The following is a 27044-nucleotide window of genomic DNA, read 5'->3' as shown; positions in this document are numbered from 1 at the left end:
AATAAATGACAGTACATTTAATAATGCACTCATGTAATTATCTTTGACATGTTGGGAAAAAAAATCACTTAAAATTAGCTGCAGTTACAATAACCGACAACCCACTCATCAGCTAGCCTTTGTGTGTGATGGCATTCATGCTCAAATGGTTGTTGAAGTAGCTTAATCTGCAATGTCATTGACTTGTTTTACTGTGCGGGCATGGTGGAATTAGTCAAATAAATGGAAATCAAATGACTTGAGATGTGCTCAGGCAATTATAGGCAGGGATGATGAAGCATTAATTTGACCACAGGCTGCAGCGAGCCGCAGAGCATTATTAGAATTAGGCCTGCATTGGCCTGAAGACACACTGCACCACTCCATTCATGAAGCTTTGGAAGGACTTGTTGACTTGACAGTTGTTTGCAGTAGGAATACGCTTGTTTTTACTAAAGAGAAAATTAAATACACATACTCTCTGGCTGCAGCTAAAAAGAAATGGCCACTACAGTATATACATCCACATTTATGCAGCTTTTTCTTCTTGTCTCCTTCCGCTCCTTTTTTCCCTGCTCATTTCCGTACAGTACAAATATTTTCTTAACATATCCTTCTCATGTATATCTGAACTTCTGTCATTTTCGGTGGCGTGTGTACCTTGTGCAACTCCTGTTTGTGGGACATTATGTGATTAGTGGTCTGCAGCATGAAAAAAAAGGCATTTGGATTATTTTTCCACATGGAGAACATGCCCACACACACACAGGCTGCACACAGACTGGTCCAAACTCCCCTGAAACACACACATTGAGCATTGTGTTCCAGGTTTTATTTTTTAACAGGGACATCTCCACTTGCAGTTCATTTCAGCAGAAAGAAACACAGCTGGAGCCTCTGGGACGCAAACAATGCCCTGGCAGTGACCATAACACAAACACACGCACACATACACACACACACACACACGCAAATCATCCATCCTGCAGGTCGTTAGACATCATTCAGTGACACTGTTAAGGTACATTACACAGTTTGAGAACCACAGAGGGAAAAGCTTACCTCGCTCTTAGTGGGGTTTATTCTGTTATTGTAGTTACTGATAAATGTGTAATTTCTCTATTTTTCTGTGGTCATGTACTTCCACTTTATCCCAAAACATGTGTTCTTGTTATGTCTAAAGTAGAGTTCGGCCGATTTATTGTTTGGCCTATTTTATTGGCCTATATGTTGTTTGATATGTGCTTTTTTTACAGAACATATAATGCAGAGAATGATGCTTGGGGTGATGTAGAAATGGTGTTTTTTAAATATTTATTTTTTTATTTATACTTTATTTAAATCATCATCAAATGACTGATAATAATTATTCAGTACTGATGTTTATTTAGCTATTTATCTTTTTTCTTCTTTACTCTTTTTCTAGAGTTGGTTGACAATGAAGTATATTGTATGTATAATAATGTTAAATATTCTTTAATAAGAAAGCAGCCTTCTGATTTCCTCTGTCTTATTTGTGCAAAATTGGTTCCAAATCCAAATAGAAAAGGTCTTTTTTCATTCAAGCTCAAAAATTCACTTCATCGGCCGCCATTATTGGAAATGGGGGAATTTTCCTTCTCTAATATCAGGATCGACCTCAAAAATCCCATTTCGGTCAGGCTCTAGTCTAAAGTTGTTGAGTGAAGTAATCCATCACTGTGAATATTGTGTTTTCATTTATTTTCTTCAACATTGCCTCATATTTGGAATAAACTCCAGTTTCACTGGACAGAGAAGCTTCAGATCTTGAACTGAGTCTTGTATAACGACCTGTGATTTCAGAGCCCCCTTGCTTGTTTTAATAGGCAGAGTAGAGACAGCAAATACTGTAAATGATACGTTTGATGGCATGTTGCATGTACATATCGTTATGGGTTGTCATATAGCCAATAGCGGTATCCCTTCTCTGTTTACAAACATCAGAATCAGCTGAAATGCCACAACATATTTCAACACATGTAGGAAAAGATACAAACTGGATTCACACAGTCTTTGACAACAGATGTCTACATTGTTAGTATGTTTGATGAGATTAAGTAGAAGAATGTGAGCAATAATGTCAAAAACACCTTTCAAAGCGTGCAATTTTGAAACTTGTGGATCTTATTGTTCATGCAAACTGTGAGCTTACATCAGTTCAAAGTCTGACCCAAGAGTGTGATTCAAACTACAAAAAAAGTTTCCATTCTTCAGTCCTTACAACAACATCTTTACAGCAACCTCAGTTGAACTTCATATTTGTTAGCGAACATTTCCGAGCAAACATTCAGATACTCGAGCGGACGCGATCTTGCTGAACCCTCGGTCTCTCTGTCCTCCACAGAGTCTTTGGCTTACACAGGGAGCATGACAACATCGTCGATCCAACACAGATCCGTGGTGAGTTATTTTAATTGCTTCAACACATCCATCATTGTTTGTTTATTAGTTTTTCATGCTCTGGTGCCTCTTAGCTTTCATTAAAAATGTCTCAGAGAGAAATAAGTTGAGTCTCTAAATCTCAGCTGAAATGTTTGATATTTACAGGTGGCATCTGTGGTTTGGGTCCAGCTCATTAGCAGGCTCGGAGACCGATGTCAAGGGGCTATTTAAATGGAATGTGTGAGGTTTTTGGCCAAATATTTCCAAAAAATATAACACTTGCCTCAGCAAGTGAATAGGGAGAACTCCATGAATCAGACACACACTCACACAATCACTTCTCTGGAGGACTGTACTTGCCAACACTTGATGAATCTATCCTCTGCTGTGACAGTGATCGCACTCTAACTCGGGATAAGATGGCTGTGTTGTGTTTTTTGCAGTGGGATTGTTGAGAGGAGAGCTGACTCTCTCCCCTGCAGAATAATGTGGAAATAAATCTGTCAGTCAACATGCTGTCATCAGCTTGTAAGGACAATGTTTTCACTTTTTGGTCATTTTTCCTGCCAAAATATTTATTAATTTCCTGAAAAGTTTCAAGAAACACGTGGCAACGAGACAGAAATGATGTATGTAGTGTTGAATAAAAAATGAAAGGTTCCATGTGTTTTATGCAATTTAATGCGCTATTTAGTGCTTCATTATGAATGTTAGGTGAAACAAAAACATACAAAATTACCTCACGTCATTACAGTAATGAAATGAGTGAGAGGTTTTTTTTTATTTGATTCAGATATCACCTCATTTCTTTCATCTTTGCTCCTTAAAATTTTCATTCAAATGGATAAGGTTATAATTTATATTAAAAATTGATGATGTTTTAATATTCCCCATATAAAGGAAACAACCCCTATTCCAAAAAAGTTGGGACAAAGTGTAAAACATATATAACAACAGAATACATCAAATTCAGAATTCAGAGTTTATATTAACAAAAAAAAAAAGTTAATCAGTTGACAATAAGGATTAGCAAAATATTGTTTTATTTGCGTTTTAGACAATGTCCCAACTTTTTTGGGCGTTGTGGATTGGTTCACACACTCTAGACACCAACACTGTTGTGTAAACAGTGACAAGTTCCCCCATTATAATGAATTTGGGTCCTGTAGTTTATTTCACATACACAATCATGCTGCCGTAAATAGTGAAACAAATCTTTCCCCCAAAAAACACAATTGACATTTTGCTAAAAACTACAGTACCCAGCTGTTTAAGGGAATTATTTATTAAGAAGTAAACAAGACTGACTGAATTATTGATTTTGTCTTTTCAATGTGCTCTGTTGCAAATAACAGAAACTTGTATTGTATATCACCAGCCTTTTGAATTATTTAGATTGTTTAGAAACTTGTTAAATAAATAGTTAACAATTCAAGTACTCGTTCCAGCTACTGTGCTTTAACATGAACAAACATCACCAGCAATACATTAAATGAACTGGGGAGTTTTGTTCTAGATGTTTTTAAGAACATAAATTTATTTCAGAATAAATCTTGGTCCATTAAAATCCACATCCTCCTCCTTTTGTCTTTATGTTCTTGTAACCTGCCAATTATTTTATTGAAATGGGGGAAATAAGCAATAAATAAAAAAGTTAGGGTTGATATTAGCAGTAACTATAAGCTGATGCTCATTTAAAATGTACAGCTCTACATCATGTGGTAAATTATTTAAAAATTGTTCATTAGATTATGTTTCAAAAACACCCTCTGGCTGCTGTGCTTAAAAAAACTTCATTTGTTCGTGTCTTTTGTTGTGCTCACACACACATACACGTGTCTTTATATTCTTCACTGTGTATTTTTCAGAGCTAACAAAATGTAACCTACCACCGTGGACAGATGGTCTGGCATATGTTCCTCTAACCGACTGCCTCTTTGGGCACAGCACACTCACGCACACACTCATACACACTCACAGAACGTAAAGCTTGGAGACCTGGTGTTCCTCAGCATCCCAGTCAGCCCATAATAAGAGTGAGAGTGACATTGTATTAGGATTAACATTGTGGCATTGTGGAGATACAGATGGGGTCTCAGCGTGTCTCTAATGAATGTGGGTTGCAGAGCCAGAAGATCTGTGTGCAATACTGTATGTGCAGTGGTTTATACACTGCAGCTCCACTTATTGACTTGGCCTCAGTTCAGGTCCCACTAAGATAAGTGCCAGGTGATGACGTGAGGGCTCTGCGGGTGTGACACAGTTAGTTCTGAACCCCGTAGCTCCCAGCGAGCATGCTCCCTGTGTGTTTCTTTATAGTCCAGAGGGGGCCGGGAGCCAAGAGGTGACACATAGCAGCAGCGAGGAGGTGGCAAGGCTGTAAATAACTGATGGAAAAAGATAGCAGAGATCCACAGAGGAGAAGGACAAGTAGATGTTCAGTGAAAAGTTTGCTCAGAGAGTTTCTGTACATCCCCATTTAGCGGTGGAGAGAGTTAAGAGGGGTAGAGGATAGTGACGGCTACAGTAGTCCAGTCTGAAGATGGGAAGAGACGAGTGGTAGCACAGAGACGGGCAGCATCCAGAAAGAAAGGCCCGAGCGCTTGCGTTCCCCAGAAGACCGCGTCCCCCCAAAGTAAGCCACCTGGGCTGCAGAGAAAGAGGCGAAACAGAGGGCAGGGAAAAGTTAGCCAACATCTGCGTCTTTATGGCTGAAAGAGAGCTCATTCACATGGGGGAGTTAGTCATGCAAGACAGCGGGGTGCAGAGAGGGGACACGGTCAGAGGAATGTTAGCACCTCTAAGCCTTTACTCCAAACCAGAGTAATTAAGGCAGCTTAAGGCATCTCGTTCTCTGGCAGTGCTTCCTTTGTTCTCCTGTTCTTGGTAATCCAGCTAAGTCTACCCTGACTCTGCCAGGACCACTCACCCACACAGGCTGAGCCATCATCGTTGGGCTCAAAGCCCTGGTTGCATCTCCTCTTGGCGCGGCACTTATAGCTGCCATAGGTGTTGGTGCAGACAGGGCGGTCAGAGGGGCACACAGTGGGAAACTGGGTACACTCATCTTTATCTGAGGGAGGGGGAGGCCAGGGAAGGAAAGACACTTTTTTTCTTGATTTTAAAACAAGAAAAAACAAGCATAGAGTAGTCAACAGGAACATATTTGTAACGTACCTGTGCAGCGGCCATTCTCATTCAGAGCAAACCCATGACCACACTGCAAGACACAGTCAGACTCATTAGAAACAACAGTGAATTTCAATAGAAAGAATCCTTTGAATGTTCAGACAGGTGACAAATATGACAAAAAACCTGATACAGTGAATGGAAAAACATAACTAATGCAGATGGGAGGCATTTTGCTGACATAGGATTGGAACCACTTGTGCTCTTAAAGTGAAGGATAATTGCTGATTTATGCAGCTTAATCATAATAAAAAAATGATGGAATATTATTTGGATGAATACATTTTATCTCTCCAGTAAACTTTGTGAGACTTCGATGCCAATAAACACTCTTTCAGGGTCTTGTAGAGACCTTACTAAGCCACTTTATGTTCCTTTAATTTGGCACACACCAGTAGCATCGTTAAGCTATTATGGCATATGCTTTTGTATCTAGACGATCCCAGTGAAAATGCGTCTGTACATGGCAAGGTTAACCTAGTTAGGGTAACACATGAGCTGCTGATCACCCATTAACCCCATGTTTTTCTTTTTCAGGTTTACAGTCTTCCTATGCTTAAATACTACCTGACCTCAAGTAGTTTTTACAGTTAGAATTAGGATAAGAAAAACACAAATTTATTGTAAAATATAAAACATATAAGCAAAAAACTTAAATAATAAAGGTCTATCAACAAGACTTTGTTTCAGGTGTTCGCTTCAACACAAGATAAGGTCATAAAGCATTTGTCATGGCAGTGCTTCAGATCTCAAATACATTTTCAATTCAATTGGAACAAACCAGGACCGACATTAAACCTGGAGTCTATATGTTTCTTTGAGTCATCTCGATGCAATGCTTAAACCACTTTTTTGACACCATCAAACCACTTCTGCAGTTAGCAGCCTCAATCTTTAAGGAGGACTATGAAGCACTTCTGTACCTCTATCTCCACAGTAGGAGTGACTTCCTCCTCATCTACTGGATAGTGGATCTCCATCACTGTGTTGATGTCTGAAGGCTCCAGGGGTCGGGCCGCTGAACGACCGTCTGGCCAGTACACCTCGACATTGGTGGCAACGTCCTTACCTGGTCAGACAAACAGCACAGACACAAACACACACACACAGCAACATTCATATGTCCTTTAGTGACTCTTTAGGGCTCATAAAGCTTCCACAGACACAAACTAGGCGAGAGACAGCGCGGCACCCTCCTCTTCTCTTTCCATTAACTATTTTAATCAGGCATACAGAAAGCCCCTCTCCAGAGGGCCTCTGCAGCCCTTAATTAAAGTGACATTTCTAATGTAAACAGATCTTGAGTTATCTTGCCAGACAGTAATCTACTCAGCAGGTGTGCTGCCTGAGAGCCAAAGAATATTTCACCTGTTCTGCGCCCGTACGACACCCTCTCATTTAGTGCTGTCTCACATGTCTAGTGATGGAGCTCGGTCCTCCTGAAGACATGATGGTGTGGTAGGTTTGCTCTCTGAGCGTGTTTTGAGTAAGCAGGCATTGATTTGATCTGTGCTTGGTCAGTCCTGACACAGACCAGAGACAGGAAGCAGCAGAGGGTGAGCTACCATGCCTAGATGACCACCAGCTGACACTCCTGAGGGGGCTGAAGCAAAAAAAGAAGCTGGTCTCTTACAAACCAGGCTGTTTTCCAGCTGCAGCACCTGTCTGCCATCTCTTTTGTCCACCCAGCTCCCTCCCACAGACAATGGAGTCTCCCTTCGGTATTAAAACAATGGTTTCCACATGGAGCTTCAACTTTCCTTCTGAGTGCTTCTCTTTCCGTGCATTTGTCTTTATCTGTCAAACGACTATAGCAAGGAGCACTGTTGAGAAAATGTGTCTTAATTAAGGAAGTAAACGTGGCAAACATTTGCTTCAGTTTCAGTTTTTCTTCTGTTTTAGAGTGGAATCGTAATTACTTGCTAATTAACTAAATTCATCATTCTTTTCTTGCCAAAAAGCTGTTTCTAAAGTTTCAAAAAGCCTTTAAGGCAAAAAAAAGTAACCACTTAGATTCTCAATATGTCATCAGTTTCTCCCTATTTCAAATTTGGCTGCAACATGTTTGGAACTGTGGAGAGCTGGTTGTGTCAGACCAGTCATCAGCATACAAAAGCTTTTTGTATTTCTCACTACCAGAAGGAGGCTAAAGACTTTGAGCTTGAAAACAAAAAAATGTGCGGGCAGCATACTGTAGATCTGAATTAAAACATGGCATCTAAAGTTGTTACTAAGCAGTTACAGGTTCAATTCCCACAACACTTTTTATTTGTCTTTTAATTGTTGAGATAAAAACTCACCGAGGCCAAAGTGGGCAACAGGCTCCATCTCACACAGGTACCCTGAGCCACCGTCAATGATCCGTGTGTGTGGGCCGCCCTTTTTGGTGTACAACACCACTTTAGCTCCTCTGGCAAATGCACCAAACTTGGTCCGGGGAATCACTCGCAGCCAGGCGTTAGTGGCCCCCTGAGACACAGACAGAAGGAGAATAAAGGAGGGTTTGGGTTAGGATTACACTCCACTGAGTGTCAAAGTGATGTTGAGGCTTTTAAGATGTCTCACAAACACTCACCTGGTTGACTTTGTAGACCGAGAGCGGCTGTGCTGCACTTTCACCATGAGATATAAGCAGTTCCAGACGCCCATCACCATCAAAGTCTGTGGCTACAGCTCCTGTAATGATGCAAGTAAACACTTCAGGAAGTGGCCTTTATTATCATCATGCAGGGAAACATAATTTTTCAACAGTCATAGAGCTAATTATGTGGAACAAGTCTTTTTTTCTTTTTTTATAAGGCACATGAGGAAGCCCCAGTGGAGCTCTGGTGCCATCTAATGGTCACATGTTGTAAGAGCAGATAAGAGGCTGTTCATGGCTGTCAGACATCTGTCTTTTCTGCTTCACTCACCGGTTCCTCGTCCGTCAGGCTCTGATGCATCCCCAATATTCAGCTCCTCTATCTGGGGGTCTCCATGCTCTCTCCTGCTCACCCTGTCAACATCACAGCAAACACACATCAAAACACTGTAAATCATTAATACCAACTCTGATGTTTTCTTTCTTTCTTTCTTTCTTTCTTTCTTTCTTTCTTTCTTTCTTTCTTTCTTTCTATCTTTATTTATTTATTTATTTATTTATTTATTTATTTATTTATTCATTTGTCATGTTCATCCTTTTTTGATTGAATACCTTGTTCTGGGCTTATAAACTGTTTTCTGTCATTTATTGTGTTCTATGTTATGGAAAGATAAATAATAAAAGCTTTGGTCATTAATAATAATTCCACTATAAATATATAAGCAGTGTTGGAAAGTAGTTAATTTCATTTACTCAAGTTCTGTACTTGATTTTACTTGAGTATGTCCATTTTATGCTACTTAACACTTTAGAGAAACGTTCCTTTTTAGTCCACTGCGTATATTTATCAACTTAAGTTTCTCTACATATTATGATTGGACATACAAAACATGTGATCAGTTTATAAAATATGCTAAACTGTTATAAAGTAGTACAAAAAGTAGATAAAATTTGCTAACCTTGATGAGCTACAACACTAAAATGTTGCCTAATGTTTATGCATCAGTAATAATAATGCAATACACTACAATAAGCCTTCTAAAATCGAATAATTATTGTTTTTCATTTATTTATATTATTTTTTTTCTAATTGATTTTCATTACCGTTTTTGTGGTTTTATCTGACTGTAATCAACATCTTCCTGTAAAGCAATCTGGTCCAAAGCTGTTGTTTTTAACTATGCCCTTGAGTCGACTGCCTTTAAAAAGACATTCGTTGGAAGAAATCCTGCACATTACCTTTACTGCCTTTACCTTTAGTGACAAAGCATTTCCTCCAGTTATAATTTCATTTCACAGTGCACTAATGTGCTGATCCTGGCTGTTAAACGCCTCAGCTCAGCTAAATATTGATTAGTGGTATTGAATTAATTAGCTTGGGCACAAAAGTTTAAGCTTGATTTTTTTTTTCAGTGCCAGAGAGCAGATTTAAATTAGCTGATTCATCTTCACACTAGACAATGGCAGGGCCACAGGCTGCAGAGCAGTGACCTCTGTCGGACATCATCGTGTCCAGAAAGACAAATTCTCTTCCAATGACCTGGCCTGCGGGAATACTCAGATCCAGGAAGCCTCTGGGGCTTACACTGATTATTGATATTCAGTATGAATTGACCCACCAGCTCATGGCAACATTCATCATTACTTGTGCATCCTGTTGAGAAAAATATGCCAGATCAGATTTTTATTCAGACAGGATGGGTTTATTCTACTATTAAGTTCTAACAATTGATATGTATCATATATTGCATTTTGAGGGCTGAGTTCATTAATATTATCTAGAGAGGAAGCCAAACCGTGAGCCAAAAAGAGACCTAAAACTGTCTTAATGAAAGATTCATTCATGTGTGGAGGAGGAGGCGGGATGCCAGACTAGATAAGTATCCTTGGCTGGGAATTTTAAATTCTTCTCAGCTTCCGAGCCCAGTTTTAGAATATTAAATCAAGACACAAGAGTAGTCCATTAAACTTATGATCAAAGTGCTATTAAAACTTACTGTTACACTTGTATAACGTGTGTATGTATGCATGTGTGTGCATGTGTTTGTGTCTTTGTGTGTGAGTACCTAAAGAGTCTGTTGGCAGAGGGCCCCCTGTAGGCGATGTTATTGAAGAAGACCTCCAGCTCGTTGTCATTGTCAAAGTCACCAACCATGACAGTGCGAACCGGGGATGGCATTGAAAACTTCTGGGATGCTATATCCTGAGGAAAAATAAAGGCAGACACGTGGCACATCAGTGAAACACACACACACAAACACACACATGCATACATGAACAGAAGCCAAACACATGCAGAACATTTTTTCTGGGGGGAGATGCTAAAAATGCCCTTTTATAACCAAATTGTGATCACAGACTTGACCTGTACTACAGCCGCATAAATTATAAAATGCTTCTTTATCTATGCATTGGGACATTTACGTCACACCTAAAGTGCTTGGTTTCTCCTACTGTGTATTATTCAGCTTTTTTCCCCTGTCTGAATATATTCTGTTATAATTTAATTACTTATCATCATTGCTTTTGGGTTTGAGCCAGAGAGTTTTAGCCGCGATGATGTCATCCATTGGTTTTGTCTTTTTTTTTCTTGGAGCCATATGTGACTTTGGATGAGATGGTGGATCTGTTTAGAAGCGCGGGGTAGCAAACGCTAAGTTACCAGCTAATGCTAGCACTAGCTCGCAAGCAAGGTTAGCATGGTGCAGCTGTAATTCATGTGAATTGTGATAATAATTGGGATTTTTATTTTGGCTTAAAACAAAATATACTTACCGAAAAAAATTACAACTACAATCTTTCCGTACTGTATAACCGAAAGCACACTGTGAAATGGTCAAAGATGAAAATACGGACAATACACAAAAATATTGCTTCCCATCGATCCAAATTGACTGTCACTGTGTTAGTGACCTGTCAATCACAGGGTAGCCACACCCTAAAGCATACTCAGATTTATCCCCTATTTTTCTTTAAATGGAACCCTAATTTACACAATTAACATCATGCTGTATTGTGAGAAGATAGTGAGAAGTAATTTCCTCATGGAATTCTACACAATTAAACTTCTGGTTGCAGCCAGTGGAGATGCCCCCTGATGGCCATTAAAAAGAATGCAGGTTTAAGGCACTTCCACATTGCCTACATCCATTTGTAACAGCCTACGGTTAGAGCAAGGTTTTTGGATTATTTAATAATAATAATCACTGTCATATATACAAAGTAACGTTATATGCTGATGACATTCATTCATTTTCCTTATCCACTGACTGGAGCCAATCCCAGCTGACATTGGGCAAGAGGCCTGGTACACCCTGGACAGGTATGCTGATGACAGCATGTTCTAAGATTCTATGAAACACAATTTTAAGATTGGTCCTTACTGAGAGAGACAAGGTGGTTACACAAAGTTTTTTTGGTCTGATCTGATCTGTTGCTCAACTCCACACAGTAGTCAGGCATTACGTGTCCTATAGGACATTTTTGCAGAAAAATGCCACATGATCTTTGAGAGGCACAGTGGAAAAATATCACAGACCTTTCTCTGAAACCTGTTGTCATTATTCCCATCTTATGTATTCATTCCAAGGTATAAACAGGTGATGCGATTGGAGTCAGTGCCTAGAGAGATTATTCCATAACCTGAAGGTCACAAGTTCATTTTCCTCAACAAGTCCATCAATTATCAGTGTCCAGTCCTTGAGTTAGGTGCTCATCTGTCATCTGCTCACTCACTCACTGTAAGTCACCCTGGCTAAGAGTGTCATCCAAAGCCCAAAGATAAGAACAAAGGCCGTTCTTTTCTTTTTACATCCTCTGGCATCAGAAAAGTGGACTGCAGCTCTCCTGCCCAAAAAAGTCTCCTCAGCAGAGGAGTTTTTGCACGAGAAAGTAACAGATATCGCCCCGCTTCAGTGACACGGTGATAAGTCGGGGAAGAGTTATAGAGCAGCCCTTCACTCCCTCCAGTATTTACTCCCTGTTTTAATTATAAGGCTCATAAAGCCGGGGGTGGGGAGGGCTCACAATGACCTTCTGATTCTCAGGTGAAGGAGAGGGGATGGCCAACTGAGGGCCACAAGGGAGGGAGGGACAGTTCTACATTTACTGTATTACCAGGTGGATGAATAGATGTTCTATAGGGAAAACAAAAGAAAGAGAAAGTTTGGGAAGAAATATATGATAACTATTAATAACTTCATGGTTTTCATCCAACAAGGATTTTCTTTTATCTGAAACTATTATTCTAAATAATATCATAAATGGGTGCATTTTTAATTGTGTACTTATATCGTACTTCATTACGCTGTTTGATAAGTTGGAAGAATCATGTAAATAGATTATTCCTGCTCTGAATTTGGTTCACAATACCTGAGAAATTAAAATAAAAAATTGTAGTTGTGATATTTTCCATCACTTAATACATATTCTATACGTGTGGGTTTGTTTTTGTTTTTTTTGTGTGTGTGTGTGTGTGTGTGTGTGTGTGTGTGTGTTAAAACTACTGCAAGGAAAACCTCGGCAATAGATTTTAATTAAAGCACAAACAGGCCTAATCGGCATTTTCCACTGCCCAGGCAAGCTGCTGTTTCAGCCCAATTTAATTAGCGGTTTACTGGAGTGATACAACAGCTTCATTATACATGCCAAAGGTCAACACGGCTAGTAGGAGTGTCAGCTTGTGTGGGGAAAAGGGGTCTTAAATGTGTTGTGGGCTTGTGATTTAACAATCTTAGTTTAAAAAAACATCGGCTAGCTAATTCAATTTGTCTTCTGTGTGTGTGTGTGTATGTGTGTGTGTGTGTGTGTGTGTGTGTGTGTGTCACACTGATGGAATTGTCTCTGGGCTAAGCATCACACATTAACCCCTTATTTGACCCCTATAAAGATGTCTCCTCTGACGTTTATCTCTTTGGTAAAAGATGCAGTCGCAGGTGCTGACAAATAGATCAGCGAGCACCAAACCTCCGCAGATTTACACGCAGGAGAGCCCATCTCTGCCCCTGCCGCTGTTCACCTCACTACACAGACACAGGCACACTGCTGGCTGTCTCACGGGAGTTTTCCATAGTCGTTGATTGAATAAATCACCGCCCGTTGGTCTTTAAATCCCACTTAATCCTAAAGTGGGACGGCGCTGACTCGTGCTCATTCACTTGCCGTCCTTTAGCATTGATATCTCTTGTGATTCATAGAGTTAATAGGTGAGACTTGCTGTCTTTGTGCCGTTTGCTCATTAGACATTGATTCTGGAGAGAGAAGAAGAAGAAAAAGAAGAAGAAAAGGAGGGAACCACAACCTCACTCCAAAATTCCTCTACATCATTTGCAGCGCCTGATATCCTGATGGGGGAATCACTCAACACAAAGACAGTAGTAATACATGTAACACATGGCTCCATAAAAAAATAAAGATAAAAATTTAAATGCTGTTAAATGTGCCACATGTTATATTAAACATGTGCAGGCATCAATTAATTGAAATAAATGTAAGATCAATTGATATTTGTACTTTTATTTTGCTTCCTAATTTATTTACCTTTGTATTAATTCCCCTATTCATTTATTTATTTACTTTCCTATTTAATTTTCATCAACATTTTAGAATGTATCTATTATTTATTTAAATATTGTAATATAGTTATTCATTTTTAAATGTATTTAATTATACATATATTAATGTATTTAATTTTTCCCTTTGAATTTTCCCCCTATAAAGTTCCCCAAACTTTGCTGTATTACTATTATTATTATTATTGTTGTTGTTATTATTATTATTATTATTATTATTATTATTATTATTATTTTCTATGTACATTTATTTGATGCATTTTTTTCTTCATTGTGCAAATAAAGTGGCTCCCATTCATGGGGTCAACTTTTTGTCTACTGGTTGATTGACATCAGAGGTAATAGCACTCTTTTATGTTTTGTATTTTCTTTACAACCAAAAGTGTTATGTCAATAAACCCATTCATTTTCTCTTTTGTCTCTCTACGATGGTAGCCTTTTCACCTCATCTTTGAGTGGACTTGTTTCAAAAATAAGGAAACCTTAAAGGCGACATTGATTCAAGACAGTTTTGTGCACCATTTGACATTTATGTGCATTCAACAGTTGTTGAATACCCAGGAAAACACATTTGGACTCACCTTAAACTTCTGTTTGCGGTTGTTAAGCTGCATGTACAGACGATGAGGTCCGTTCCAGTTCCCATAGACGATGTCCGTCTTGCCGTCACGGTTGAAGTCTGCCAGAGCAACCCCTCTACCATGCTGCATGGGGTCCTCCACACCTGCAGGTACATGGAAATACACTCATATATATACATATCATACAACAAAGCAAACCGTATTGCTTTGGCAGGATGTGTCTATAATTAACTAACATTGCAGGTTCCTCTTACCAGCCTGCTGCGCCACATCAGTAAAAGTTCCATCTCCGTTGTTCCTAAAAAGGAAGTTGGGTCCATACTCGTTGTCGCAAAACACATCGGATAGGGTTTGACTGACAATGGGCCCCACCACGACGCCTCGCCCTCCTGCACAAACGGAGACAAAGAGTTGAAGGTCAACGGTAAGAGAAAATCAGTCAGTTAAAAAGAGTGTGAACAGCAAAAAAAAATGAAGCAGGAAAGGTGAAACAACGGAGAGAACAGAGGGAAAGAGATCAGTGCCATAACAGAAGTGAACGAGAGATCATTACTGTCTTTCCAGGCCATTTCCTCTAAGCAGGCCAGGTCTTTCTGCTGACACAGACACTGACTCTGATGGGCTACACACACACAAACACACTGATAAACACATTTAGGCACAAGCACAAATAAATACAAAATCACAAGGACACACGCTGAGAATCTTTTGCGTTAACCAAAAGCTAACAGTAATTTCCTTATGAAAAGATCTTTGTGGCTGTTCAATACGCTCCCACTATCACTGCAGGATTTTCCAATGACATTCTATAAAGTGAAGTGTCTCACTAAAGTGTCTCATCTGAGACCAGCAGAGTCTAATTATGGAGTTGAAAGGGCTTTGATTGCCCTTCCAGTATGCAGAGTCAGTCCTGTGAGTCAGGACTCGCTCCTGATTTACTGGCCCGCTCCATCAGCCCAGACAAATATCACTCGCCCCCTATGGCCATAAACCACTAATGTCTCTCCGGAGATATGTAACCATTAGATATACAACTTCACTGCCTGTCCCTCCGCTCTGATTAACGGCAGTTTGATGACAAAGCCATCCACCGTACATCATTCACGGCCATTCTGGGCCGGCTCACCCTGCCCCTCTGGTGGCTTCGATGACACCCTACATGTAAAAAGATCCACAGATGATGAAGATTGATTCTGTTATGCTCAAATACAAAGTCGTCTCCCATTTCCAAAACTTACTTCAGCGTCAAGGACTTTTCAATGGTTACAATGAAGTATCATAAAGGCAGCGCTATTATCAAAGAAACAAATCACGGTGAAATCATTCATTTTGGCATTTATTGTTCTTCTCCTCCATACCAAAACAGGAATCCATCACAGGGTTAACTGAAGTGTTGATCCAAGCCAGGGAAGTGAGCTGAGATGTGGTGATGAATTTCTGTGCTTAAAATCTATTTCAAGGTCATCCATTCAGTTTCAAATGCATTTAAAATGGCAGTTCTGATCTTTATTTTCCCGTGTGAGCAAGAGCTTTTGCAGCAAGGTAGCTGAAAGGAAAACAATAAAAACCCATTCAACGTATGAGACAATTGGAGGCATTGTAACAGTGAACACAATGCACACAATAAAAATTTAAAAAATGGGAGATTTAAAAAAAAAAAGACTCCAACAAATAAGAATAAGATACAGTGCTGAGCTTTGATGGGATGTAAGAAGCAGTTTATGATAAATTAAACAGTTACACTTAATTTACAGAAGACTGCATCTTCCTTAAAGAGAGGATCGTGTGAAATTGCTGAGATGGATTTAGCTATTTGGGTAACAAGGTAAGCTGTTTCTCACAACTTCAACGACTTCGATCCCCTTACAAACCATTAGTAGCAGGTTCAGGAGTGATTCTATGACAGATGTGTAAAATAACAACTGTAATGTCCTGTCAACATAAAAAGAACATTTAAAGGTGTACTATTCAGGATTCCAAACAACACTTAAGATACAAAAATAACCCCTCTCAATCATGACTTTTGAGCAACTTTTTGCACAGGATTCTACGAAATTTGGGGACACAGTGCCGAAAACCCACCAAATATATGGTGAGGGTTACATGCCAAGCGGGCTAAGCTCATTCTAAAATGTGAGTGAATCTTACATTTGCTTTCACTTTTGTTCAGCTGGGGAGGAGGGGCCAATTTTGAATGAACAATTCCTGCATTGTACACCTTTAACCTCTGCAGAATATACAGTTTCTGTTTCCCTTTGGGCATCTACAGTAACACTTTGATCATACTGACTAGGCTAATTGCATAGAAACCGCACTGTGCTGTGGTGACGTACCTGTACTCACACCTTCAGAAGTCTGGGGGAACCACAGCAGGCTGTGATAGATGCCATCTCTGGGCTGTTGAGCTGGTCTGATATATGTGCGTGTGTGTCGCCCTTCGCCTTCGCTTCCCCGTGACTTTGACTGGAGTAAACAGCTGACGGGGCCAAAAGAGCTCACTAACACTACTTTCTCTCTCTTTCTTCTCTCACACTTACATTCATCATGTTCTCTTTCATCTATTGCTTTTTCCATTTTTTCTCACCTGGCACCTCTCCAGCTCTCCCTTACTCGCCTCCCATCTCTGTACTGAAGTCCTATATTTCAGACTCCATGGGTACAACAGGCACATGTTCCTCTGCAGACGTCTGTGTAAATCAGGCTGAAGGTCCAGTCATGCTGGATAATGATCTACATCACACACACAGTCATTTCTTCATACCTACCAGTGAACTTGTTGACTCCGGCCTGCTCTGCCACGTTGGACAGGGCAATGACGCCCTGTGAAAGATCACTCGCTGCCTCATCCATTTCAATGAGAGCGTGAGGACCCACATTGCCACTAGCATAGTTGGCTATGTAGATGGCATAACGGCCTGAACCCTGGGGGGAAAAGAAATATGATTTACACTTATCAGTATACTGTTTTTTCATTGCTGGAACATAACTTATTCAGCAAAGCCTTTCCACTTCACATTGAGCACATCAAATTTTTTTTTTCGAGAAAGCAAAAAAAAAAAAACAAGCAAGACTAAAAACCTTTTTTGAAAAAACATGATGGAATTGTCATTAACACACAGCTTTTCTAATGCAATACTTCAAAATGGACCTAAAAAATATGTTGTCTGTGGCTCTCAAGCCTGTTAGTTCCTGAATAAGTGAATCTGGCCATGCATATAATTACTTAATGTAAAGGCTGCTATAACAGATTTTTTAGCCACTTGGGGGCAGTGGAAATGGTGGAAAAGTTATAAACTTTTAAGTCAATATATTGAACCAATTCGGCAGTTACAGAGCAACATTATCATTAATTTGGACTTATGTGACTGGAGTGAGGCCTGTCTAAAAGCCCAAAGACAAACTATAAATACGCCGCTCAAGTTAATACAATTTAAATGGTTAACAAGGTTTTATATAACCCCTGAAAAACTTAATCGTATGTCAAATCATATTCCAGATACATGTGCTAAATGCCAATATAATAAAGGTACTCTTATTCATTGTCTGTGGGAATGTTCAAAGATACAAAGATTCTGGAATGAGGTTATCAATTGTATGTCTGAGGTGTTTAGAGTCAGGATTCCCTTCTGTGCAAAACTTTGTATACTGGGAATTTATCCCAAGGATTTTAAACACACAAAGAAACAGACTAAAGTGTTGTACTTCGGACTTTTGCATGCCAGGAGAGCTATTGCCTTGAACTGGAAGAGCATGGAGGCTCCTTCTATAAAACAATGGAAAAAAGAACTATCAGAGTGCATCGGATTAGAAAGATTGACTTACATTACCAAAGGAAAGCTGAAGGAATTTGTAATTGTGGGAACCATATCTGAACATTATAGCATCTGGAAAATAGGGTCATAAAATTTAAATTATCTTTATTATTATTATGTGTATATGTTTACATGTATGTATAAGTATGTATATGGTTGTGTTTATAAGAATATATGTATGTACATGTTGTTTAGATATGCATACGTGTGCAATGCATACATGTGTGTGTGTGTATGTGTGCTTGTATGTATACATAGGCCTATATAAATTCGTGCAAATCTACCTGGTGTGAATGGGTGTGTGTATGAAGGTTTGGGTTCTGCTCTGCATTCATTATGTATGTTATCATTTACTTTTGTTTGTTTGAATTTTATTGTAAAACTTGAAAACTAATACAAAATATTGTTAAAAAAAAAATTTGGACTTATGTTTGTGCCAATATATTAAGTCTTTTAGCTCTGTTTTTGGTCTCCACCTTCTGAGGAAAATACACGTCATTTGCTAAAGCTGCAAAAGGTTCAATATGTTCACAAGCAGGTAGTTAACAGTGGATTAAGTGCTTTTATACTCAAAATAGCTGCCTGCCTCAGCCGAATAAGATGTTATGCAAGCGGCGAGATTGAACCAAAACTGTAAAATTGCGGGCCAGACTGATAAACAATTAGTTGAAACTTGCTAATAGCTCTGTAAAGCTAAGGGGGATGCTGATTCAATTAATATTTCCTCACGTGATCCTCAAAATAAATTATAGCAGCTTTAAATAAAAGGTTGGGCGTGTTAGCAAAATAAACAGGATGAAATAGGTTGTTTTTGATCAGATTTATCCTTTAACCTTCTTTTATCTATTATTTTTTTGCCATCTTGGTGAATATTGTGCATAGTTTCACCTTCTCCCATTTTTTTCTTTCCCCTTTATCTCCCTTCACCCGGTTTCCTACCCTTTACACCCTCTCTCTTTGCCTCTCAGCCTACTCCTTCCTCCGCCTCCCTTTGGAGATTAATTTCACACTCCATTATCAGTCAGAGTCCCTGCAGACACAAACTCACAGACGGAACCACACTAATAGACTACACACTGGATTTCAATGAGCTTTCCCACCAGGCCTAACATATTTCAATCAATACAAACACATGCACATATGAAAACACACACATACACGCCATTTCACCATTTGTGTTACTATATTTTTAAGACAAGAGAAGTAAATGAGTCTAGTTGATGTAAATGTCATGAAGCGTCACATTATGCTCTGTTGAGGTGGGAGGAGTGGGTTGTACGCACACACACACACACACACAAACACACTTGAGAAAACACACACTTGACACAAAAGGAGAATGAACTACAATGAAAGACCTGAAGGCCACTGGCAGTTACTTAACAAACTTAAAAGTCAATGATTTTTCAATAAGTCTTCACCCAAGGCTAATTTCTGTCACTGGAATTGGCATTGTGAATGGTGCATGCCTGCAAAGTGCATGCTGGTGCAGGGATTTAAGACTGCATGCCCTTTACATCAGTCTTTACAGCTATCACTGAGAAGCTTCCACCTCTAATGTAGCCTTTTATTCTTTTCTTGTTGCTTTCAAGGGTGCTTTTTATTAATCACATTTCAATTACTCTGGCTTTAAAATCCACTTATTTTCAAAAGCTCCATCCTGCCTGCCAGGAAAGTGAACCAATCCATCAGCTCTACGTGAAAACCCTCAATATGTCACCTTCATCAGTTTGTATAAGACTAATGATGGGACGTCACTTTCAAGGAGACTGGGAGGGATGAAACTGTTGAATGACTAATTACCCCTCTTTTTTCCTGAATGATAACACTTTATTTATGAGTAAACAAGAGCAAAGACATTAGCTACCTAGCCGACTATACAACACGCTTGGGTTTTGGCCTATGTAACCTTCTGTCGTGGTTCCAAATCTGTTTTAATAAAACTTGTTCAGCAATAGGAAAATGTATTCTCTCTCTCTCTGTCAGTCTGCTGGAACTAGCATGGAAGAATACACATCAGGGTTTTGGCTTCCTCTAAAAGCATTATGCCATTAAAAGCAGATATCTTTCCAATCGGTTTGGCAGGCACACAACCTATCAGTGTGCACTGAGATGGGACTGTGGTTAAAAAAATCTTTTGTAATCCCTACTGTCCTCTTCCCACTATTACTTTCTTTATCCCGTCCCCTGATTGGAAGTGAGAACTGTAAGCGTATGTGTGAGATAAGAGACAAAGAAAGAGTATGAGCGTGTCTGTCAGAGAGAGAAAAAAGGGAGTAAAGGAGGTGGAAAGAGGGAGGAAAACAATAGGGAAACGGACTGAGTGAAGGAGAGAAAATGCTACGGGCAGAAAGGAGTAGTGTGCAGTCATCACTCCTCCCCTCGAACGATGTTCTATAAAACAAACGAGCCCTGGCTTCTGTAATTACACTGGTGCGATGGACAGAAGAGAGAAAATGGCACACCATTCCCCCAAATGAACTGTCATAGCACATGCTGAGAAGGGCGGCGTAGGCAGGGCATGAGTTATCACTGGTAAACAAACAGAAGCACCCATGCATGTACGCTGAAGACACTCTGGGGAGTTTGTGTGTGTGCTGTGGATCTGCATATACTCTACTTTGTGTGTGTTTGTGTGTAGTACCTTTCTGTCCACACAGGCCACTGAGCGCCCAGCCATACGGTTGGCCACATCTCTGTGTTCGTTAATGTCATCGTTCAGCAGATCTTCAAAGCGTCCATTACGGAACTTAAACAGCTTGTCAGAATATGTTGCCCGACCTTGATGCGGGAGAGAAGCAGAGTTCAGCAGAGGCAAAGATTGTGCAGAGAGTAAAGAGGCGTTATGCAATACAAGAACCGTGGGTGATTGGAAACACAAGAGGTTGTTGTGGCTGACAGTGACCTCGATCATTTTTATAAAAATGATAGAGTTAGGTGTTGTAGTTTTGGCAGTGTGCGCTCTGCAGCTCTCAGATTGATTAATAGCAGCACAAAGCTTATCTGTTATCTGATGAGGACTCAGATGAGATAAGCTTAATATCTGCATACAGATTCTCCTGCTTTGTCTCTGTACAAGAAAAGAGGCACAGCCCCTGTGTGAGTGTGTGCAAAAATGCATTGTAAATGTGCTTCTGTGAAAGTGTATCCTTGTGTGTAAAAGCATGTACTGTACCAGAGAAGGCATTATTGGTGTTGAGGACATAAATCTCCTCCCGACCGTCTCCGTCGATGTCACACGCTGTCACTCCGATGGCGTTGCCTTGGCGGTCTCTCAGGGCGTAGAAGGGGGAGCTACGGTTGTCAACGGCGATGTTGACAAGCCTTTTCTTCTGCTTGTCATACTTTAGCACCAGGTTTGGGCCGTTGTAGCTGTCAACAGGCACCAGTGGCAAGCTGTTACATCTTCATTACATGGGACTGTCAGCAGGAATTTTTGCAGCCTAAATCATGGAGTGCCTTTTTTTTGTTCTACAATTCATAAGTAGTTACTAATGATGTTGCCTAAAAATCCTGAAAACTGTGTTTATGTTTCTTCATTTGTAGATGAGCTTCCTTAAGATTGTGCTTGTGCAAGATTTTGTCAAGTGGGTTTTTAAAGACCCTGACAACTTGGTTTCTTAATGGGGAACTCATTATGCATTATGCATTATGCATATGTCTGGTTCTGCTGCACCAGTTTTCATGCTTCAAAGTTTTCTAACATTAGCCAGACAATGTTATAGGAGTGCAATTCATATAAATTGCTTCCTATAGTACCTTTAAAAGATCAGCTCCACTGATTTGAAGTCACCTACTCTTTTAAGGGTATTATGTGTGTCAATTTACATGTTTTAATCGTTTTGTATTCCCAATGTGTGAATGGATTGTAACATCTTAAAACTGAGACCTTCCCCTAGTCATCATTTTCCTACAACAACCTACAGACTAATTTATATGTACAATATGAGATGGTTTCCTGGGAAAAGCCAAAGGATGTATATGCATGCTCCCCTACAACATCAGTGTGTGTAACAATAATACTTGCTTGCGAGTGTTATGGCTAGTAAAATACTGTCTGAGTGAATATGCTAGTTGGCTAACTTGCCAAATTACTTCACCAGCCATCGAGCTAACTGTAGCCTTAGCTAAGCTAAGGTTAGCAAGCTATCTGTAACTTAGCAATGCTGCATGCTTCTGGCGTTGGTTGCTGCTTAATATTAGCTGAATAAGTCATTTGCACGAGCTAGTTAATATGGAACCAATGATCCAAATAAATATAATATTATTGTAATTTATTTTCCATCATTCTATCAACATGTTGCCAGTAAATCACGTTCAGTCTTGTGATTCCCAGGGGGTGAAAGAAGTGCGACGGTGAGCAACAGAATGCTGACTGCAGTTCACTTAACAGACAATAACAAGGACTTTCTGAAACTTCTAAATAATATCTTCAAATATTTCTCATATTCATGATTAAATCTGCAACAACCTAAATCACAATAGTATTATTTATTAAGACTATGCTCATCTGCTACATAGTGAGTGTGGTTTAGATAGTTTAGATTTTGCTGACAGTTGTCTGGCAACAGTAATAAATATCTGTCAATTAAATACACATGTGTTCATAGAGTTAGTTGAAGATTATGGGCATAGCTATAACTAAATTTGACAACTGATCCTAGATCAATCCACCATCCCTTTACTGTACCAGGGGACAACTTGCAGCCAAAATAATATTTTGGCTAAATATTCAGGTTGCAAAAATCTTTGAAATACACATTTGGATACAAAAGCTTTGGAAAGTCTCCCCTGGGAAATAATTTTGATAAAATCTGTTAATAATAATTAAAGTGACACAGAGAAGAGGCAACGAGGAGATCCTGATCAGTCACTTATTTGTGTTCTGGATTAAAATGACCATACGGTCTCATTTTGAGTGGAAAAAAGTGGAACCAGTGACTTGTCCCACCTTCATCTATTGTTAGTAATAGTGTAACTGGAACATTTTTTTTTACCATGCTACACTTAAATACAGATGGTCAGTGTAAAATGAACTAAAACACTAAATCCTAATACTCTTCCAATGAAATATGTCCTCTTTGAGCTTTTGTGATGCCCTCCTGTCCAGAATACCTGCTGAATAGGGTATCTTGGCTATATGACATTTATTAAGCAGGGTCATTTTAGTCCATCTATATTCTGTTAAGCATTGGGAAATTCATTGCTGCTTCACTGGATAGAGGCATGCTTGCCAAACTGTTCCCGTCAATGGCGCTCAATCCAATCACATCTATTTTCATCAGCTGAGTGAGCCTCGGGGCACCCTTACCATCTCTCGTCTTTTAGTCTTTTGCCTTTGTCTTCAACCTTTAGCTTAGAAAATGACAGTGTACTTTTATTTAAGTCTCTGATTTAGAGTTATATATCACTCAACAGCTCTAATTGTGAATGATGGAAAGAGAATTGGTCTTGAAATTCTGTGAGAAGAGCAAGGGGATATAAGGCACTTTAAGGGTGTTTTACACAACCTTCCCTCTCCCTTTCTCACCCGGCTACAAACATCTCCAGGTCGCCGTCTCCGTCCACATCAGTGACGGCCACGCCGTAGTTGAGCTGGGTTGGGTTGTTGTCATAGTCAGGAGGAAGGACGGTCTTGGTTACAGCTGAGAACATGGGCTCTGATCGCTGAGCCGAGGAGATGACAGGCAGGAACAAAACCAGCCACAACAACATCCTCACCTAAAGGGAAAAACACACAGTTTCCAACAGCTGAACGTGACAAAAGCTGCTCTCATGCTATTTGTCTTTTTTACTGCTTTTAAAATCTTTGCCACTTTTACTAAAATACATTTTCCGAAGAGCAAAAGTGCAGAAATAACAACTAAAAAGTAGAACAAAGCTGCTGTAGAAAAGCACACAGTCTGTGCACTCGTAAGCAATGTGCAATTCCTTTCCTATAAATCCCCACACAACACTCTCCGACTGAACTTGTACACTTGCACACAGCACACTTGTCCAGAGCCAAATAAGAATCAAATAAAAACTGTAAGTCATGCACTTGCAAACTGCAGCACACGCCCTTGTTGCTAATTCTCCAAATCCATCGCGTGGCAAATATCAGCGGATCATTGGCAGGGCTTTCCTCCTATACTCCGACATAAAGATGAAGATATACCACCGCAATCAACAGCGTACTGCAGGGTTAGATCTGAACAACCCATCACAGACAGACGGCCTGAGGAATTACAGGACAGAAAATCCATACGTGGAGCAGGGCATTAGCCAGAGGCCAAGTGAACACAGAGGAAGCCAATATGACCTGATATAACAGACCTGAGGCACTGTTTCCTCAGAGACAGGGACACACTCTAAATTGGGAAAGCTTTTTTTGGAATAAAAGAGCTTTGTGATGTAGTAAGTGTCCTTTTAGTGGTCAGTAGATAAAAGGTGAACATAGAGGAATTGATCCCATCGACTTGTAAAGTGCAGACAGGTAGAAGTGGGAAGCTCAAACTGAAAAGAGAAAAGAAACACGACTGAGGGGAGAAAGAGGGAAGAGAAAGGTCACCTCATTAAGGTTAAAATAAAACACTCATCATGAACAGCACACACACACACACACACACACACACACTAAATGGTGTTTACAAGCTGACAACTTGATTTGCTCTGCCCGCAGATTTATGCACGCAGCCCTCGTCATAGTGCTCATTCCATCTGTAATGCCACTGAACTGTTCCCATCTCTGCTTCCTGCAGAGTCTCCCTTTCTTCTCATAGTGTCCAGGTGATGTATGGCTCTTTAACATCTCCCTCAACAATTCAATTTAAGATAAAACCGCATTGCCGTTTGAGTAATACTCTCAAAAGCACATCGGCAGGGAGAGGAAGCACCTCCGCTGACACCTGCAGAAATATGGCCCCGGCTAATGCTAGCTCCCCTGGCAGGCGGTGCGGTGATAACGCCGGCTGGAGAGCTGGTAGCAATGTAGACTGTGGCTGTTAGCAACAAGGGTTAATTAACAACACTGGGAGCTCAGGATGAGGCAGTTTCTCCCCATTAGAGCAGGATGTAATGACAAATGGGTTGTGCAGTTCCACACTACACAAGGCAGCTTTACAGACTCGCTCATATACTCCGTGTTAGATAGGGGCTGTGGGCTATAAATTAAAAGGAGAACCTGAAAAGTAAAAGAAAAGGGTAATAGGAAAGGAAAGACTTTTTTGAAGTATTTTTTCACATGGATAATCTTTTAAAATAGACAATTAGAAGACAAAACAACTGCTTTTAGATAATAAAGTCACAGATAGACAGCTTAACTTTAATATCCTTACAAATACAAGACTTTATTCCCATGCTACTGCAGCATATTTCAGTTTAACACCAATCTGATATAGAAAAGTAAATTATTTCCAATAATTCAATGAGTAATAACTAGACAGAAGAGGGATGTAGGAAAAGAAAAGATTGAAACCATTGGGGAGCGGCCTGATAAAATGGTGGGGTATTACATTATCCAGTCAAGGACATGCAGTCGCTTTGCCCCACATTCACCGCAGCAAAAAAACACTCACAACCCCACTTAGGTCGTCAAATAAAGTTGCAATGTGACTTTTCAACAATTGATGCTCTCATTGGGGTTTGAGGATGTAACATCTGAAGGGTCAACAACACTATAAGAATAGGACGCGTGGAATAATGTAATTTGTAGCAAAACAGCCATGAAATAGCCCTTGAAAAAATTTGTCATTTGAAGCAGAGAAATGTTTTCGATTTGGTTATTTATGTTGGCATTAAGAGGCCATTACCACGGCATGCAACATCAGCATGTGCTTCCTGGAGCGTTCAAGCCCAGCTCTGATCCTGATAACACTGCGACAAAGAGCCAGCAACATCTTCAGTTTCAAACACACGTTTTCCAGAGCTCTTCTCTGTGAAGGACACCCTCGCTGCAGAACGCACACACACACACACACACACACACACACACAAAGTGCTGTACCAGTCCTAGTCACTCTGAGCAGTCAACAATTGCCATTAATGTTAACCTGTTAAGTTTCGATCATTTACCACATAGGATATCAGATAATAAAACACCTCATCCCAGCAAAGACACAGTGCAACAACTCACTATAACACCTCTTCTGCTCCAAAACCAAACACTAGTCATATCTTCTAACACATTTTATATGCCATGAACATAACACCATCATGTGAACGATATCATGTAAACAATTTAGATAGTTTTAGGAGGTTTTTTAATATAAAAAGGTATACCAATAGTATACATACTTCTGAAGTTTTACATTTATTATAATATATCTATCCATCAAACTATCTTACTTTTCTGTGTTTTTAAAAGATCATTAAATTATGTAAATCTCACAACTTAATGAATATAAGTTTTAAAAAAGCAGCTCATATATATATATATATATATATATATATATATATATATATATATAACACTATGGATAACTGCTAAAAAATAAATTAAATTTCATTTAAAAAAGACAGAAAATTAAAAAAAAGGCTTTTTTCTACCAATATATAACAAAGCAAAACCTGCGGTCGTCTTTCATATTACTATCTGCTCATCGGCATTTTTTTTCCTTTTTTTTTTTGTAGGATCCACTGTGTGTGAAGCAGCACTTAGTCCGTGGCAGCTACTGCAGGTGATGATGAAACAATATTGCGAGCTATCTGACTGAATACTGATAAGCGAGCGTCTAAATCTGGAGTTATCGTTTGCTCTGATCTGAGATCAACTTTCTCCTGTATCTCTGCAGCAGATCCCAGCGGAGCTACAGTCATCCTGAACCCAGAGGAAGGCAGCAGCAGCTCCAGCAGCAAACAAACTCAGGTACTCACAGATGCAGAGACGCTCGGAAAACTCCGACAAATCCTCCAGCGATTGACAGCCAGGAGAGAGAGAGAAAGACAAGGT

The 27044-nt window shown here is 39.7% G+C and overlaps 1 protein-coding gene across 1 annotated transcript; it reads right to left on the bottom strand.

The window, feature by feature from the left end:
• Positions 1-942: 942 nt before the first annotated feature.
• Positions 943-27044, bottom strand: crtac1b (cartilage acidic protein 1b). Its single transcript, XM_059359027.1, has 15 exons — positions 26969-27044; positions 23646-23836; positions 21291-21487; positions 20760-20896; positions 17069-17225; positions 14558-14692; positions 14304-14446; positions 10219-10355; positions 8484-8566; positions 8147-8247; positions 7872-8040; positions 6495-6640; positions 5560-5602; positions 5312-5455; positions 943-5031 (listed from the first exon to the last, which is right to left on the bottom strand). Exons 2-15 carry the CDS (start codon positions 23828-23830, stop codon positions 4904-4906), a joined length of 1905 nt encoding a protein of 634 aa, XP_059215010.1. The 5' UTR covers positions 23831-23836; positions 26969-27044; the 3' UTR covers positions 943-4903.

The sequence above is a fragment of the Centropristis striata genome, chromosome 20 (assembly GCF_030273125.1).
Source record: "Centropristis striata isolate RG_2023a ecotype Rhode Island chromosome 20, C.striata_1.0, whole genome shotgun sequence".
NCBI classification, from domain to species: domain Eukaryota; kingdom Metazoa; phylum Chordata; class Actinopteri; order Perciformes; family Serranidae; genus Centropristis; species Centropristis striata.
The sequence above is the reverse complement of the archived record's forward strand: the minus strand, read 5'-3'. Positions and strand labels throughout refer to the sequence as shown.